The sequence below is a fragment of the Cervus canadensis genome, chromosome 13, assembly GCF_019320065.1.
Source record: "Cervus canadensis isolate Bull #8, Minnesota chromosome 13, ASM1932006v1, whole genome shotgun sequence".
NCBI lineage: Eukaryota > Metazoa > Chordata > Mammalia > Artiodactyla > Cervidae > Cervus > Cervus canadensis.
The window spans coordinates 32,494,066-32,511,858 of NC_057398.1; the positions used below are offsets into that span (position 1 = coordinate 32,494,066).

Sequence of the window (17,793 nt, forward strand, 5' to 3'; positions counted from 1 at the left end):
GAAAAACATGATTTTGAAAGGAAGAGTTAGGTCATCTGATTCCGGGCAGCTGATGGATCTAGGGAGGCGGAGCCAGGAGCCAGATCAAGAGCTCCATCACAGAGGTCCAAAAGAGTGAGCAAATGTCAGTGATGGGGACCCAGCCCAGCGTCCACCCTCTCCTCCAGGGCCTGGGGAGAGGGGCTCCTTCCATTCCCCCAGACAGGAGACAAGACCACCTGGTGGCCAGGAGGAGGGACAGGGGAGCACAGGCTTCAAACCCCCGCCCCTGCCTGGTGGGTGGCCCCCAGCCCCTTCTCCCCTGAGCTCACATCTTCATCCTTATAATGGGCCGAGTCCTGGGAATTCCCTGGTGGTCAGGTGGTTAGGATTCCACACTTCCACTGCCAAAGGCACGTGTGATCCCTAGTTGGGCAACTAAGATCCTCCCAAGCCGAGTGACGTGGCCAAAAATCAATCAATAAATAAAAATTAAACAACAAACGGGCCAAGCACTGCCCTTCTCATGGGATGACGAACTAGAAACTGTGAGATGCAACTGAAGTGCTTGGCAATGGCAGGTGGGGCCCAGGACCTCAGGAAGGTTAGGATGGTGGGAACTGAAGGACTTGGGGGTTCAGACATCGCTGGGCCAGGGGTTCTCAGGGCCACTCTAGGGCCGACCAAGGAGGGGCCACCAAGACTAAGGTTCCCATCAGTCCCCAGAGTGCCCCCACATCACGGGCCTCCACAGATAACGGCAGGGGCAGGAGGGGGGGCAGTACTTCTGCTCAGGAGAGGATTAATAATTTATTTATGACATTTAACAAAACCCAGACATCACCTCATTGGCGTCTCATCAAAGAGTCAGTCCTGAGCACCATGGGCAGGCAGCAGGAGGGGGGAACAGGGCAGGCTTTTACCCTAAGGGACTGGGGCCCGGAAAGAGTGAGGAGGGAGGAGGGTGAGGGCCCAGAGCACTGCCAGGGAGGAGGAGGAAAGAGAGGCAGGAGGGAGGGGATGGGGAGAGAACCCTGGAGGGCCAGGGACACATGAGGGAAAGAGAGGGACAGCCAGACAGAGAGAAGCAAAGACTCAGGGAAGACAGACTTGGAGAACAGACAAAGGGACAGACAGGAGGACAAAGTGAGAAGACAAAGAGAGAGAGGGAAATAAGGACAGAGCCAAAGGCAGAAAGTCTCAAAAGTTCTACCTGCAAAACCCCCAGAAGGTCAGACACTATAGAGTGTGTTCAGTATTTGGCTCAGAGAAGGCATGCACGAAATCTGTGCTGGGTGGGCAAGTAGATGGATGGATAGACAGATGATGGATGGATGGACAGATAGATGAATAGATGAATGGACCAATGGATAGGTGGATGGACTGGACAGATAAATAAATGGATGGGTGGACAGATGGATGCATGGATGGATTCCGTTCAGTTCAGTCACTTAGTCATGTCTGACTCTTTGTGACCCCATAGACTGCAGCACGCCAGGAGGATGGATGATGGATAAATGGATGGATGGATGGATGGATGGAGACTGGGTTGGATGGATGGCTAGCCAGTGGGTGGTGGGTGTATATGGTTAGTTAGTTAGTTTTGTGGTTAGATGGGTAGATGTTCAGAGAGTACATACATGGGTGGGTGGATGAACAAGTGAGTGGGTGATTGAATGAACTGATGAAATAATAGATCAATTGGGAATGAGGGGAGTCTCTCACAGGCCAAGCCACTGATCAAAGAGTGCTGATATTGTGCCTTCCTCCTCTCAGCAAAATGTATTAAATATGATCAGGCTCTCACCATTTCCCCAATGGCGGGGGAACAGGTTAAGAAGACACAGACCTTTGGGAATCATGGTGCTCTCTCCCTCCTGCTCTCTGTGCCCACAGAAGCCTAGGTGGGGCCCAGTCCTGTGGGCTAGGGGTGCACGGGCCAGGCAAGTGCCAGAGTGGTCCTACTACCTGGCCAGGAGAGAAGCTGGGCTCACCAGCTCTAGGAAACCCACCCCCTCTGACTGTGTGGGATGGAAAGGCTGGGCCTACCAGGCAGGGACCTCTGAGGAAAAGGCCTGGAGTGCCAAGCCCTCTTCTCCCTTCCTCCCCACCTCCCTCCAGCCCTTCAAGCCCAGGCTCCCTGCCCCCAGCTTACCAGATGAGGGTGCATGTCTCGGAAGCATTTCCTTGGGGAAAGCAGGCCAACTGCCCCCCTTGGATGGTGCTAATTATAAGCCACACTTTATGGGCACCTATTATGTGCTGGGCACTGTGACCTACATGTTCCACGTGCACCATCTCACCAGTCCTCATAATAACCCCTCTATGAGGTAGCTGGTGCCACACTCCCATTCCACAAGTGGGGACACTGAGGCAGAGGGACCAGGTGTTCTGCCCAAGGTCAGGTCACGAACAAGCAGCAGAGGTGGAGCCACTGACTCTCTCAAGCCCTCTCGTGGACTAGCCCACTGAATCCCCAAGAGACTCTGGCAGCCAGGGTCCTTGTGCCCATACCCTGCCCTCCTCCTCCAAGACCCCCTCCTCCCTCCTCCTCACCCACTGGCCTCAATGCCAGAGAGCTGGCCTGGGCAAATCTGGGTGGCAAGAACACTGCTGAGGAGGGTGGGAGACAGGCGGACCGAGGAAAGTAGATGTGACAAGTACTGAGCCCACCACAGCAGATTGAAAACTTGGCGTGACAGCTCCCAGTACACCGGCTTGCCCACTGGCAAACTGCCACATGCCAGACCTGCCGGCCCCCCATCCCTGTGGGCCATGGTCACCAGCTCAGGTTGAGGGTTGCAGAGAGGCTGAAGGGGAGGACAGGGGCCCAGGCAGCCAGCACTTCAGGAGAGACACAAGGCCTAGGCTGAGGCTGTCATCATGTCCAGAGGTCAGGGTGACCCAGGGACCCCCCAGCCCTCAGACCCCAAGAATGAGCCCCTCTCTCCAGCACCCACAGTGCCAGGCACAGTGGGTGGTCACAGGGTCAACCTCAAGGAGGGGAAGCCCACTGATGCAAGTCAGCTGATGATAATATTCCAGAGAAATACTGTCAAGAAAAGGAAGCATTAAAACGGGCCTGGGAATGAGAGGGTGGGCCTACGCTCAGCCGGGAGCTGGAGACCCGAGTAGCAGGAAGGAGGCAGTCGTGAGCCGGGAAATATTGGGTCTGGCAGAGGTCACAGTCAATGTTCAGGGCAGGATGGAACCTGGGGGGTTCCAGAAGAATCTAGAAGGCTAATACATGAGCAAGGAGGTGGGAAGTGGCACTGGGGGTGGAGTAGAACAGGGGCTTTGCAGTCAGTTCACACCAGTGGGCTGGGGTCTGCTTTGTGTTTACAGAGGTGACCCTGGCTGCCGAGCAGAGTGTGGTCGGTGAGGACTGGTTAGGAGGCTTTGCAGTGGACCAGGTAGAGGGGACAGTGGCTGGGACACAGAGAGGGGCTAGGAGCTCAGGAAGGCTCAGGACACGCTCTGAAGGTGTCTCCCTGGGGTCAAGCACCTGGTCTTGTGGAAGGACAAGCTGTAGTCTCTGCTTGGCAGGGCTTTGAGGGGCTTCCTAGAGACCCTGGGGCCAACCCTACCCCCCACACCTGCCTGGAGCAATGGATGCAAGCAGGAGGGAGACAAGGTGGTGGGCAGGCGACTCTGGCCAAGGCCCAAGCCCTCTGGCCCTAAAGGAGTGAGCTGGGTGCCCATCGGCCTGGGGGCACTTCCCTGGCCACCTCCTCTCCCCACTCTCGGAGCCTTGACACAACCAGAGAGATTCAGAGAGTATGGCACAGGGGGACAGAGGACCCCATCAGGGGGTTGGTAAAGTCTTGGAAATAAACCTGTTCATGCACTCTCAGCTGTCCACTGCCCCCATCAACCAGTGCCACAAAGGGCCACGCCCCGAGTGCCATGCACCAAGGAAGCCAGTAACCAGCTTTCCCTAAGCCAGCTTCCGCGGTAGAAAACAGCCCTGGGTTTCAGTGCCTGTGTTGGGCCTCTGTGTTCCCTTCCAGGAAATGGGCCTAATTCCCTGGCCCCCAGGATTAAGAGTCAACCATTGTCCAAGCAACTCCGCCCATGTGGGGCCACCTCACCCCCAATCCCCTCACCCCAGCAGGCCCTTTGCAAACTTGGCCAAACTATCTGAAGAGCAGGGTGAGGCCCCAGTCACCATGTTAAAGGAAGCAAACAAGTGGGGAGGGGTGAGGAGGCCCCCCCAGTGGGCGTGGCCACCTGGTGGGAATCCCGTCTAGGAAGAGACAGAACTGCCACCTGGGTCCTCCCCTTCTCACCTCCTGCATGCAGGAGTTGAGGTGCCAATGTGCGGAATACTCTTGCCCCTGGAAAAGGGGCTCCGGGGGCCAAACAGCACACTCAAGGGCGAGGAAGGGCTCCCGCAGTTCCCGCAAGTCCCCTGGGAGGCCAGAAGGGGCCATGACTTGGTGTGGGGACGCTGAGATGTGACAGAGTCCTCCGGAAGGGAACGAAGAAAGGGAACGAAGACGGCCGGCCCACAGTGTGAGGCCCTGCCCAGCTGTGCCGGGAGGGGAACGTCCCAAACACACGGTGAGCAGTTAAGTAAGGAATGATCCTGCAAGGTTGCCCCTGAGGCACAAGCCCTGTTTTCTGCTGAATTCAGGAGAGGGATGGAAAGGCAGGGGCGGTGGCCCTGGGAGTCAGGCCCGGAGCCAAAGCAGGGTGGGCTGGGAACACCACTAGGCGGGCGACCGCGGGCTGGAGACGCCGGCCGGCGCTAGGGCGCGCCAGGACGACGCCGGCGGCCCGGGCAAAGTGCTGGGGAGCGGCGGTCGCGGCACTCGGCGGCCGGGAACCGGGAGCGGAGTCCGAGCCCGCGCGCCTCAGCCTGGAGCCTTCGTGGGCCCGGAGAGAAGTCGCCCCTGCTCGGGCGCTCGCCCGGTCCCCTAGTCCGTCCCGTCCTCCGCCCGCTCCGGGCCCCACCCAGCCCACCCAGGAGCCGAGATAGGCCGGGTCCCAGTATCTGGTCCCGCCAGCCCCGCCGGTCCCCGCGAGGGCAAGGGTGCGCGGTGCGGGGCGAGAGCGTGGGGTGCGCGGCTCCAGCAGCCGAGCGCGATTCCCGCCCCCTTCAAGGGCACGCGGGCTGACCCCCGCGGCGCCGCGCCCCTTCCCCGCTTCGGGCGCCCGGCGCAGGCCCCCGGCGGTCCTCCGCCCGCACCGTGGCCAGGGTGGCCCCAATAGCACCCGCCCTTGGCGGCCCGCGCGCCGCGCCCCGGCGCTCGCCCAGCCCCGCGCCCTTGGCCGCGCGGCGCCAGCAGGGCGGGAGCGCAGCCCGCAGCCCGGCGCCCCCTCCCGCGCGCCGCCAGCGCCGCCCGCGAGGTCCGGCCCCCGGGCCCAGCCGGTCCCCGCGCCCCCCGCCGCCCCGGCCCCGAGCGCAGCCGGCGCCCCGCTCACCTGACATCTCGTCCTCGTTCTCCATCTCGTCCGTGAACAGCCGCGGCAGCTCCTCCTCGGTGCCCAGCGGGCCCCGCATGCCCGGCACGGGGGGGAGGGGAGGTGGGCGCCCCCCCTCCCGCCGGGCGCGGTGCCAGCCTTAACCCGTGAGCTGCCGGACGGGCGCGCGAGGCGGGCGAGGCGGCCTCGGCGAGAAGATGGCGGCCGCCTGCCCCCCCACCCCCCCAAACCTCCACCCCCCCGTCTCGACCCCCTTCTTCTCGGCCGCCTTCGCCCAGCTCCCCGCAAAGCCCGGGCTGCTCCGCCCACCGCGCCCCTAAGCCCGAGTCCCGCAGCCGGCCGAGGTGGTGGCGGCAGAGCCGGCGGCACGGCGGCACGGCGGGGGGGCGGCACACATGCCCGGATTGTGACGTCCAGTCTGGTTGCTGTGGCAACCCCATCCCATCGTTCCGGCAGCGCGACTAGTTAACAGCAGAGAACAAGTTGGGGGGACTAGTCCGGAGCCTCCGGGTGCGGGGTGGGGGACCCGGCACTCCGGCAGGGGGAGCCGTCGAGGCTCCCGCGCGCCCGGGGACCCGACGGCCAAGCGGGCAGCTGGGACACGGGCGGGCCGGGCCCAGTGGAGGCAGGGAAGGGCCGGCCCGCGCATACCCGCGGCAGGGCCCGCTGCCCCCGCCATCCCCGCCGCCCCCGCCCGGGAAGGGTCCCCAAGGGCGCAGGGGCCGGGTCCCCGGAGCAGCGGGCAGCGAGCTTCCTCACTACTCACACGCGCCCCGCCCCTGGTCGCCTCGCACCGAGCCAAACACGCTTCTATAACCCCCTTTCCAAAGAACATTCGAAGAAAAAAGCGTTCCGCACTTGGGGAAGGGCCGATCTGGAGACAGCGGGTCTGATTCCTCCAGAAAAATCTGCAGGCTGGCTCCTCCCTCACTCCGTCGCACCCGGCTCCCACCGCCCACGTACCCCTCCCAAAACGCCCCTCCTGGCCGGTCGGCTTTAAATACATCCAGCCCCTCAGGGGTGAGGGGGAACCGCGTTCTCTGTGCCCAAAACTCCCGCTCTGAAGCGACACCTGTCGCGGAGTGGGAAGGAACCGCGCCCCCAGTCCTCGGGTGTTAAAGGTGAAGAGGGAGGCCAGAGCCCTCGGGAGCAAAACTGGAATTTTAAATAAGCGCTGCCAGTCTCGGCTGCAGCGAGTCTTAAAGCTACTCTAAGAACGCAAAAGTTTCAGCGAAGGACAGGCTGGCCGGCCTTCTAATCCTGGAAGAGCCCGGAACCCTCACCTCACTGCCTGGGGCCAGACATCTCTGGAGGAACCCGCTGGAGACCCCGTGGCGCCAGCGACCCGCAGGAACCACCTGACTCGGGAAGCCCAAAGCAGCTGTGAGACGGTCTCCTCTCTGGCATCCACCTCTCTGGTCTTGGCTGAACACCTGCTTCCTCCAGGTGGACAGACACCAGTACCCATGCCACACTGGCATCAACAGGCAGGCTCACCCTTCCTGGGGCCTTTGAGGAGCCAGGAGAGTTGTGGGCGCTTAGCGAAGGCTCCCAGCACAAGACCTCTTAAGGAGGTGGCCTGAAGGGGACAGGTGATGCAGGGAAGGCTGCAAAGATGTGTCCCACATTCCTCCTCTCCCTTTCCGTCTAATGAATTGCCAGTAAGCCTCAAACCAAAGATCCTGTTCATTCACTCCTGGGCAAGGACAGGTCTGTCCAGCCTCCTGGACAAAGTGCAGGGAGCTGGGAATACCATCTCTTGAATTGCTTTTAAACCACATTAGGAGAGACATTGAATCCACCCTGGGCAGGCACCCTGCCAGTGTCAAGGGACAGGCAGGGAGGAGGCGGGCTAAGAAAGCAAGGGCCCCTCCCGGTCTCCTGAAGCTGTATTTCACCTCCTGGGCACCTAGCTGAGGGAGCCTCAATCACGGATGCCTCAGCAGGCCTGCATTTTCCCCAGCAAGGCTGCCTTCCTCTTCCCAGACCTCCTGTCTTCCTGAAAGATAACCATCCAGGAGAAAACCCTAAAAACTGCCCACCCTTTTGTCACCAGCCTTGCCCCCTGCCCCTCCCGGATGGAGGAATTGGGTCAGGGCACTTCCACAGGTCCCCTGGCCCACTCTAGAGAAGCTGGGACCTACAGTATTGCCCGTCACCAGAAAGCCCCTCACCACACAGGAACCACTAACTGTGGCTCCTGTTCCCAAGGTGAGGTTGAGAAAGTCAGATATCTTTCAACCAAGAAGAGTTCCAGCTGCTTAATTTCACAAATCAGTCGTGATGTTAGTCATCATCCTCCACCATAACTAGAGCAGTCCTTTCTGAGAAAAACCCACACAGCAAAGAAGATCCAGCAAAACCAAAAAATATATATATTGACTCTGTCCAAGGTTACCAAGCAAAGGCCATGGTACTGCCAAATCTGTGGTTGTCTGGCCAGGGACCCACCTCCTAGGGGTGTGCCCCCTCACAGGAAAGGGTCAGCACAGGACCCTACATACAGCCTTGAGAAGTTTGGGAGCAAGTCAGAAGACGGGCCAGGCAGCAAAAGGGAGACAAAAGCAGACTGCCAAAGCCAGTTTCCAGGCTCACCTGAGCCTATCAGTGGCTGGAGGACCATTATCAACTTACGGAGATGCTGCCCACCTTCCAAGAAACCAAGTGAGCCCTAAAAATGCTGAGGTCTACATGCCCCATTAATTTTGACCAATTGTCTTAGTATATGACATGATCAAACCGTCCCACTTTCTCCATGTCTGTGACACGTTTCTGAACACCTCAGTGCTAGGCACCACTGATTGGCCGGAACTCATCTATTTCAACAAGGCTCCTCCTGAAATGCTGCAAGGATGACATGACAGAAAAGCACACCTCCACCACTGAAGGAGTCATGGGGTGTGTGGGGTGGTCACAGGGGCCTTTGAAAGGAAAACAAAGTTAAACCTTTAGTTAAAGAGCTGGTATTGATCAAGCCAAGGGTGAGGTGGAGTTGGAGTCAGCTGAGAACAAGACTGTACCAACTTCCTACTTCACTACCTGCATGAACTGAAATCTCAGCTTCAAACTCTCCATGACCTAATCTTTTCCTGTGCCTTGATCAGGCAGGTGAGTCACGAGGCAAGACAGATCAAAAGGAAATTGGTCTAAAATGTAGCCCAGGCCCAGCTGGTATAATGGGTGCCAAGTAATTCAAGTTCACATCACATCCATCAGAAAGTCATGTGTTTGCCAAGTTATTTCTCTGGCTCTGGGTCTGAAGAAATTCTACATGGAGAGTTTGGTTATAGTACTCTCCAGAACCTGAGGCACAGCAACATAACTAAGGTGAAGAAATTTTTGAGGGAATAAAATACACATGTTCTTATCAAACTTAATGAAGTTCAAGGTCATTGCTGGTACAGCAGAACAACCAATTTTTTTGTTGTTAAACAGATTAACATGAAGTCCTTTAAAAAAAAATCCTTGCACAATAATAGTAGCCAGGTGTAGCCACTTTTGTATGTGATCAGAAGTCAAAACACAAGAGTTAAAAAAGGCACAGAAAAACCAAGAAGTTTCAATTTTATTACAAATTTTAAATCCTGGGAATAGTTTAAAAGAAAAAACTTATATACTAATTTTAGCCCAGGGATAATTTTTTACAATCAAACTAAGGTTTCTATAATGGAACATCAGTGCAACAAACAAGTACAATTTGCAAACCCAAATCACAACCTTGCTAACAAAATTAATAATCATAGTAAGGGACAGTACCAAAGAGCTTCAGTTAAATTTGAAAGAAACCCTGTCTTCTCTAGAACAGAAACATGCAAATAATTCTGCTTCAAGAAATTTGCATAGAGAATGGTACTTTACCACAAATGAACTTGCAAACCCTCAATGTTAAATTCAACTCAAAAAGCACCAAATGTTAACATTTCTAACTATGCAACTATCAAGAATGTAAGAATTGCAGGTGTGGAAATGAACCGTAGGCAAGCTCTGGAAAACCATGAATTTGTTATATCATCTTAAGACAATGCACTTTCCTGCAGGATGGTTTAGACTTGAGGGCACCTTAAGGTATTAGATCCTCTTCTCCCTCTTGATTCTATCAGCAAATCACATCTTTACAATCTTAATGACCTCGGATCTTTAGCCTCTACACACAGGGCAACAGAACCCATTGTGGGAATAGTATGGTGGGAACACTGCCTTCAGTTTGGTCTGTAGAATGACATTAAGTCCAGCTGTGGCCTAAACGGAGTGACTATTCCCTGGGCATCTGGACACTTCTCTTCAGCCTGAGTTGTCTCCCAGCCCCTTTCCTTCACACCCAACCCCAATTAGACTCCAGAGCTCTGGGCATCGAAGAATTTCGATCCCAACCCATGTGTCGATCCCACAGATCCTCACCCCCTTCTGCAAACTCCACTACTCCGCATCTCCAGCTCCCCCTGCTGGGGTCAGAATGACAGTTTGCTGCAAAGACTTGCACAAACAATTATTTTACAAATTCCTATACTGTAGACCTTTCCTTAATCCAACACCTGGGACTTTTACAAGAGCCACTCCCTAGACCCTTTCCTGAGGGGGAGCAGAATACAAGGCAACACTGAAGGACCACATTTTATTTCTATGGGAAGAAAAAGGATTAGCATACATAGTAACCATGTGTATCTAGAGTAATTTGTGATCACAAAATGAAGACAGAATCACAAAACTGCCCCAGAACCCTGCATTTTTTCAACACTGCCACTTTCCCAAAAGAGAACCTCAGAAGCAAGTCCCTGGTTCTGCCTGCAGTGAATCGGGAGTTGCCACGTTTGTATTCCTCAGCCTTTGAGAGGTACCAAATGGAACTGACAACTCACCCCCAACCCCCAGGCCCTCCTCCACCTGCTCAGCGTCACACAAGTCAGTTCCCTCGAAGGAGCCTTAGCTCTGTTTTGCTATTTCTACCACAAGAATTGAAATCTTTAAGCAGAAAAAAAGTTCAATAACAAGTGAGAGACAGCCCAAGTGAAGCCCTTTTACTATGATTTCCAATTTTGTTCAGTCCACACTGCAGAGATACAAGGAAAACCACCATTTTGGTTGATAAATTTTATTTAAGAACTTATACAAATATTCCCGTTTGAGTTTTAATCCTCATCTTCCTCCTCTTCTTCATCTTGATTAATCTGGAAGTAACGCAATTCGTAACTTTCTTTGCTGTTAGCGACTACGCGTAACCAATCTCGTAGATTATTCTTCTTCAAATATTTTTTGGTAAGATATTTCAAATACCTGCAGAGAAAGAACACTTGAGAACTCCACTAGACACAAGACATTCTTATATTCTGAAACACTGTAACTTTTATGAAACCTGTGCATTCAAAGTCACTACAATTCAAGGTATTTTCCCATGGTTCAAAAAATGGCAGTTGGGAAATATACCTAGTCACTGTTCTAATGAGAATAAACATCAGCCACATTTCTTCTAACTAACCTGGCCATAAAAATAAGAACAGATTAAGATGTGACCGCTGTCCATGAAACAAGAGCCATCACCTAGAAAATGGTCTGTAGTGACCACTGGGGAAAGAGATCAAGGTGGTCACTTGGAAGTTAAGCACACAATCTTAATACCTTTTATTGAGAAATTGCTGGGTCCCTAACAAGCTCCAAGTACTTCACCTCATTGACTAAAACCTCCTTTTAAGGTTGCTGGCTCCCGGGACCGCAGCTCAGGGCCCTGTCACATTCTCACTCCCACTTTCAGATGTCCATCTCCCACCCCCACTCCCAACTGCCCTAACTCAAGCTGTGCACCTATGCACCTGGTCTCCTTAGTCCACTCGCCCAGTGGCCACCTAAGCCTATGTGAGCTAAGCCTCACCCCCAAACACTGCTGTCAGGAAACCGTTCACCTAAAGGCAACAATGGCTCTTTCGCTCAACACAAAGCCCACAATCCTGCTCTCTCATCCATCTGCTTATGAGGCCCTGGGGTTTATCTATTCTGGCATCTTCCCAGAACCATAAAGAGGGAATGGAATGTTCAGCAAACCCACCACTGGGCAAGTTAGTCTTTCTAGACATCAGTGTCATCCTCTATAAAACAGGACTCAAGATACTCACCATCTCTTCAGACTGGTACAAGGACTAAATGAGATGCACTGGCAAACTCGGGCACTTTAGATGGGACCAAGTGTTAACAAACTGAGAAACCCGAGACCTCCAGGAAACGAACAATGTTCCACTGTGTTACTTACGCCAACCAAGCAATCTTCACAAAGATGTGAAGATCTCAGTTCAATTCTACCCACTTTTCCCTACATAAAAATAAAACAATTTGGTCGTTTCACCTACAAAGTATTCTCTTTTATTTCCATTTACTATTTCTACTATATTATATCTAGGTAAAGTGGGTTAATTCAAAAGTTAAGGTGGCTGGAGTGTTTTCATAATAGAATACGGGGGGAAGCTAGGTTAAAACACAGAAGTTCAGAGATAAGTGAGAAATGTTCCACTGGTCCCTGGTGGTCCAATGGTTAAGACTCCAAGCTTCCACTGCAGGGGGCACGTGTTTGATCCCTGGTCAAGAACTAGATCCCGCTTGGTGTGGCCAAAAGAACGTTCTAGATTAGGAGCCCCTTAAATGTTTCAAGAAAACATAGTTCTAACAGATCAGGTTCTTTTCCTTTCCTACTTGTCAAACAAGAGAAAATCTGTGAAAACTGAAGTGACACGGGCTAGGAGACATTCTCACACTAGGTTAGGAGATTTGGAAACAGACCACAGGACGGCAGGCTCTTCCCTGCGAGCTCAGCGGGGGCTGGTGGGGCAGGTGTTAAGTACACCTTGGAGGCCCTTCGGTTATCCTGTCTCTCATGCCATCTAACTGCCTTCTGCATTCATAAAATAACTCAGCCAGGCAGAAGGGGAGTAATTCAGGGACTTCTCTGGCAGGCCAGTGGTTAGAACTCCATGCTTCCACTGCTGGGGGCCTGGATTCAATTCCTGATCAGGGGACTAAGATTCCACAAGTCACACAGCCAGAAAAAAAAGGAGTAGTTCTAAAGTCATCTCTCTTTTTTTAATTTAAATTTTATTTTTTTTAACACCAAAAACATTTTGTATCGGGATAGTCAATTAACAATGTTGTGATAGTTTCAGGTGAATAGTGAAGAGACCCAACCATTTGCTGATTGATTTAGTTAAAAACATAAGCAAAGCGGAATTCCCTGGTGGTCCAGTGGTTAGGACACAGCACTTTCACTGCCAAGGGTAAGGGTTCAATCTCTGGTCTGGGAACTAAGATCCTGCCAATCACGTGGTATGGACCAAAAAAATAAATAAACGGGCCTACAGGAATTAAATGAGGTGGCTTCAGTCTAAACTGAGATTTCTGATCCCTCATCTAATTATGGTAGCATTTACAGGAAAAAAAGCCTAGTGTTGCTGCAGTCCACAGGGTCGAAAAAGAATGGGATACGACTTAGCAACTGAACAAAAGGGAAAAAAAAACAGAATTAAAAATAAAAATGAAAGCTGTTCAAAGTGATCTAGAGGCAAAGGAAGTAATATGCTCACTTTTAAGAATACAGTCTAAGCAAGTCTGAGCATCATTTACTGCTGGAAATCCTTTAGCCCAGAGGTCCCCAAACCCCAAGCCGTGAGACTCGTCTGGTCCGAAGCCTGATAGGAAGTGGGCCACAGAGCAGGATGTGAGCAGTGGGCCAGACAGCGAAGTTCCCCATGGCTTGTATTATTGCCAGAACCATTCCCCCCCACCATGGAAAAACTGTCTTCCAGAAAACTGGTCCCTGGTGCCAAAAAGGCTGGGGACCACTGCTTTAGGCTGCGGAAAACAAAACTGCAGAGAACTACCAAGAGGTGAATACTTTTAACTACCACAGTAACATTCGTTCATTCACCACTCCTCACACTGGACACTGCTCCAGAAGTTAACAGAGGCAACCACAAAGCAAATGACTCTGCAGGGAGCAACCTTCCTGGCCAGGGTGGGTGGGAACCTTAGCTGAGGAAACAGACAAGTAACGCCTCTCATTCCCATACCTTTTGGAAAAGGGCACCTCGGAAGTTACAGTAATCTTGCTCTTGCTTCTTTCGATGGTTACGACACCGCCACCCAGGTTGCCAGCTTTTCCATTCACCTTGATCCTCTCCTGAAGAAACTGCTCCTGTAGAAATCGTCAAATGGACCGGTTAGTGAGGAGACTAGTTCACCCATGTCACCAGCAAAACACTTTTTAATTTTCTTTAATTTCTCTTCTTCTGGTAAAGAATCCACCTGCAATGCAGACCTGGGTTCAATCCCGGGGTTGGGAAGATCCTCTGGAGAAGGGAAAGGCTACCCACTCCAGTATTCTGACCTAGAGAATTCCATGGACTGTATAGTCCATGGGGTCACAAAGAGTTGGACATGACTGAACCATTTTCACACACTACTTATTTTTAATTTTTTTGCCGCGCCACGTGGCATGTGGGATATTAGCTCTCTGACCAGGGATCGAACCCACAACCCCTGCATTAGAAGCATAGAGCCTTAACCACTGGACCATCAAGAAAAGTCCCAAAGTATTTTTTTATACTCCTATCTCTAAGCATATAGCTGGTCGTATGTTCAGTCTCTGACTCTTGGGTCAAGAGTAAAGAGTATACAGGAAACCTAGGCCCAAGCTTACATCTGTAGATATAGGCAAAAAAAATGGCAAGCAGCCTCTGAACCTAAGACATATAAAGCACTGTCCTCAGTGTGATCAGAGAAAATAAATCTTCAACCACGCAGAAAAACAAAAACACACGGCAACCAGAGCTGAGGGGCCACGTGCACCAACACTGAAGAGCAGGAGGGACACTGGCCCAGAAGCCCAGAGACGGGACTCGGAAAACCCCAGAGGAAGCCTGGGCTGGCCATTCACCTCTCGGACCAAAAAGGAGGACTTTTATGGTTTTCTTGATATTGCAAAGACAGGAAGGCCCTTCAGCTCCCATCCCTACAGTCCTCTATTTAAAAACTCCAATCTGGGGACTTTCCTGCTGGTACTAGGACTCTGAGCTTCCACTGTAGGGAACATGGATTCAATCCCTGGTCAGGGAACTAAGATCCCAAATGCTGCACAACACAGCCCAAAAAAAAAAAAAAGACACCAATATACATTACGTTAACTGTCGACAGGAAGTGTGATGAGGTCAGAAATCTCAACTTTTGTGTCTTAGACTCATAAACAACTGTTTTCTATCCTAAGGAGGCACCTAAAACAAAGACAGTCACATACACATATTGAGAGACAGTGGAGGGAATAATGGCAGAACAGGGCCATCAGACACAATGTGGAAGAAGCTACAAGTTAGGAGGGATAAGAGGCACAGAGAAAAGCAAGAAGACAGAAGGAACACGGAGCCACGGAGGGACCTGCAGGCCAGGCCAGGGCCACACACGGCAGGCATCTACAAGAGGGCAATCAACTACAGGCTACCCAGACACCACACTTTGTAAGTCGTGGCCATAGGCCAAGCTGCTAATTTTTTAATTTGAAAATTATTCTTGTTGTAATGATATTAATCTTGGCAATAGCTGACCTCTGGAGACTTAAGAGAAAATGTCGACTTAGGGCTCCACACAACAGTATGTCTGAACTCCCCCAAGCTTTGCTTGGCTATGGAGAAGCAAAGCGTAAAATGCCAAAACCAAGTTGCAGATTCCAAAATGTGGCAATTAGGTTCATTTTTCTAGATTTAGGTGAAATAGAGGAGTATTGGGGAATGGGGCCAACATGAGGGCAAAAAAATCAGTACAGAGCAAGGTCTGAAAAAAACCAAGCTACAATTACAAATCAGCAAGCAGGATATTTTCGCATGAATACTGAAGCTCTGGCACTTAATACAACAGAAAGCTCAAGGAGATGCTGTCCTCTGTCCAAGGCCCCAGAACCAAGCATCAGGCCGAGGGCACAGGCAGCCCCTGGGCCCAAAACGTCAGCGTCAGGGCCAAGCTTACACCTAAACACACCTAAGTGCAGAGGAGATGCTGGATCCAAGGAAGTTCACCAGATAAATTTTAAGTAAGATCTTTTTGGAAACTGAAGAAGAAAAGGTGGCCCTCTGGCAGTGACTTGCTCCAGTGCATCTCCTTTACTCTTCACTGTCACACCCCTGAGAAAGCAAGGCTTAGAACCAGAAGCAGACAGAGATCCAGAGTCGAACCCAACAGCAAGACCTGCAGAGCAGCCTGAGCCTGCAAACAAAGAGGCTCCAATATGTCTTCTCAGCAATATCCGAAAGGGTTTGCTACTGTCCAGAGTGGCATCAGGGGGTAACTTACAAAATTGGCGGCATCCATGATTCCATCTTCTACAGGGTGGGTACAGTCCAGAGTGAATTTTAGGACTTGCTTCTTTTTTTTGCCCCCCTTCGCCACAAGCTTTTTCTAAGAATAGGATAAAAATGACAAGAGAGATAAAGGCATAACCAGTCAAAAACAAAAAAATTAACAGAAGTGGAAAGACCAGAGTTGTAAAAGTACACACAAATGCAAAAACCACGGGATTCTGTTCCCCTGCAAGGGCGCCAAGGATAGAGGATGGATAACACTCAGGATGCTGCTCTGGGGTCATGCCCTCTAGAAAAGGAAACTCATTACAGCACTCTTTTCCCATTTACACTTTCCAGCATCCCTAGTTTCCAGGCGAATAATGGAAGGTCTGTTAGTTTAATAACTACAATAAAAGAAATGCTTCCTTTTATTCACTCTAAAATTTCCAAAATAAAGAAACACTCACTTGTTTTCTTCCAGGATTAAGGCACAGGCATGAAAATGCCTTGCATACCTAAAACAATTTTAATCTGAATTGAATACGTGTCCTAACTTTTCCGACTCAGGGGCCAATCCAGTTTATCTGTTTTTTACCTTCGTCCTGTCTCATCCACTTTCTCAGGACAGTGACCAGAACCACACATCCTAGCAGCCCATCTAACCCCAAATGGAACAAGGGTCTAGCTAAAGGTTCTAATTACAACAAGACTGTTGACAGTTTCTGGCCTTCTAACTGATTTAATCTCTGAATGAGCACTTTCAAACCACCAGTTTAGCTACAAGGTTCCAGCTCCTTCATTCTCACAAAGATCCTTATATAAATATTCTCCCTCTACAAATTCCAACTCCAATTTAAAAAAAAAAGCACTTGGACAACATACTTACCTGTAGTTGCACTTTAAAAGCCATTCAGAATCTAAAAAGACCTTTCCAAGAACACATTTCACATCCTTTCCTGTCTCAAAGAACTTCACCTAAAACTTGTATTAACTGGATGAATTTTTCAAACACTTAGGCTTCGACAAAAGTCACTCATTCTTTTCCTTCCTAACATGTCTTCCTAGTAACAATCAAAGGGGCTGCTTTAAGCCCCGGAAACACACAATCAGCAAGCAGAGGACCTGCCGGCAGGATACGGGCTTCATACCCCCCACACCATGGTTTTAAATCAAAAACATACAAAGGCCTAAAAGCATTAAAGGCCCAAGCAGGTAGAAAGCTGGAGATGCGCCCAAACTGTTAATAAAGGTGTCCCAACAAAGAAGGGTAGGGAAACTTTCTCCAAGTAACCTGGAAGGAGACCATCTACAGCCAGTGACATGAGGGCGCCACACGGCCCAGGCTCAGCCTGGCCGACACAGAATCCAACTGGGCCCTCTCCGGACACCGGAAAGGGTCTGCAGAGCTGCGCCCTTTAAGATCTAACTTCCTCCGGAGACGCGAGAGGGTCCTCTAGCCCAGGCCTCCTCGTGAAAACTGGCCAGTGAGGCCTCCTTTCGTGGACCCTGCCACTGATCCCCTGAGTCCGCAACAGGTTTTCCGGTTGCTCACGGTCCCCGAGAGTGGCAGGTCCCCTCCTTCCCCTCCCGCCGCCCAGGTAACCGGGCCCAGGCCTCGGCTGCCTTACGCCGGCTCCAAGGATCGCTGACCAGCCCAGGCTGCAATCTCAGTCCCCCAGCTCCCTGTTGACCACAGGCAGGAGCCCAAGCCCGAGCGGCGGCTTCCGAAAGCCCCACATCTCCCCCTCGCGCCTCGGGCCGCGGCCGCCTCCGCCCACAACGTGCGGGGATCGGCGGCCACCCTGGCTCACTCCGGTCGGCCTGCTAGCCAGGCCCCGGTAGGACGATGCTGAGCGCCGTCCGCCAAGAGCCACGTAGGGGCCGGGCCGGTGAGGCCCACGTGCTTCCCCCAGAACCCAGGCCTCACGCGGAGTCATACTAACCACAGGCGCCATGGCGGCAGCGGAGGCAGAAAGGGAGGTGAGCGAAATACGCAGACGCAAAGAAGCCGCAGCGCGCAGAGCACGCAGGGCTCAGGCCGTACTAATCTCTCTGCCACGCCCCTCGGTCGCCACTGTCTTGC

General features: G+C 52.2%; 2 protein-coding genes across 3 annotated transcripts in view; both read right to left on the bottom strand.

Moving 5' to 3' along the window:
- Positions 1–5,783, bottom strand: part of CHD5 (chromodomain helicase DNA binding protein 5) — a 68,180-nt gene extending 62,397 nt beyond the window's left edge. Inside the window, exon 1 of one of the 2 annotated variants that reach the window (XM_043485056.1) lies at positions 5,407–5,783. In XM_043485056.1, coding sequence (XP_043340991.1) covers positions 5,407–5,485 — 79 coding nt within the window. In that variant the 5' untranslated portion in view covers positions 5,486–5,783. The remainder of the gene's footprint in view (positions 1–5,406) is intronic. The other variant, XM_043485057.1, reaches the window with a different exon arrangement.
- A 4,696-nt stretch (positions 5,784–10,479) lies between these two features.
- On the bottom strand, positions 10,480–17,751 carry RPL22 (ribosomal protein L22). The gene is made up of 4 exons (XM_043485092.1): positions 17,654–17,751; positions 15,721–15,825; positions 13,452–13,576; positions 10,480–10,677 (listed from the first exon to the last, which is right to left on the bottom strand). The coding sequence occupies exons 1-4, from the start codon at positions 17,663–17,665 to the stop codon at positions 10,533–10,535; spliced, it is 387 nt and encodes a 128-aa protein (XP_043341027.1). The 5' UTR covers positions 17,666–17,751; the 3' UTR covers positions 10,480–10,532.
- Positions 17,752–17,793: the final 42 nt, after the last annotated feature.

What these genes read in the sequence shown, in the direction of transcription:
- RPL22 (XM_043485092.1), bottom strand. An exon ending in TCATGGATGCCGCCAATTTT is followed by an intron (nt 13,577 to 15,720) that starts GTAAGTTACCCC and finishes CGATTTCTACAG; the next exon opens with GAGCAGTTTCTTCAGGAGAG. An exon ending in GAGGTGCCCTTTTCCAAAAG is followed by an intron (nt 10,678 to 13,451) that starts GTATGGGAATGA and finishes CTTTCTCTGCAG; the next exon opens with GTATTTGAAATATCTTACCA.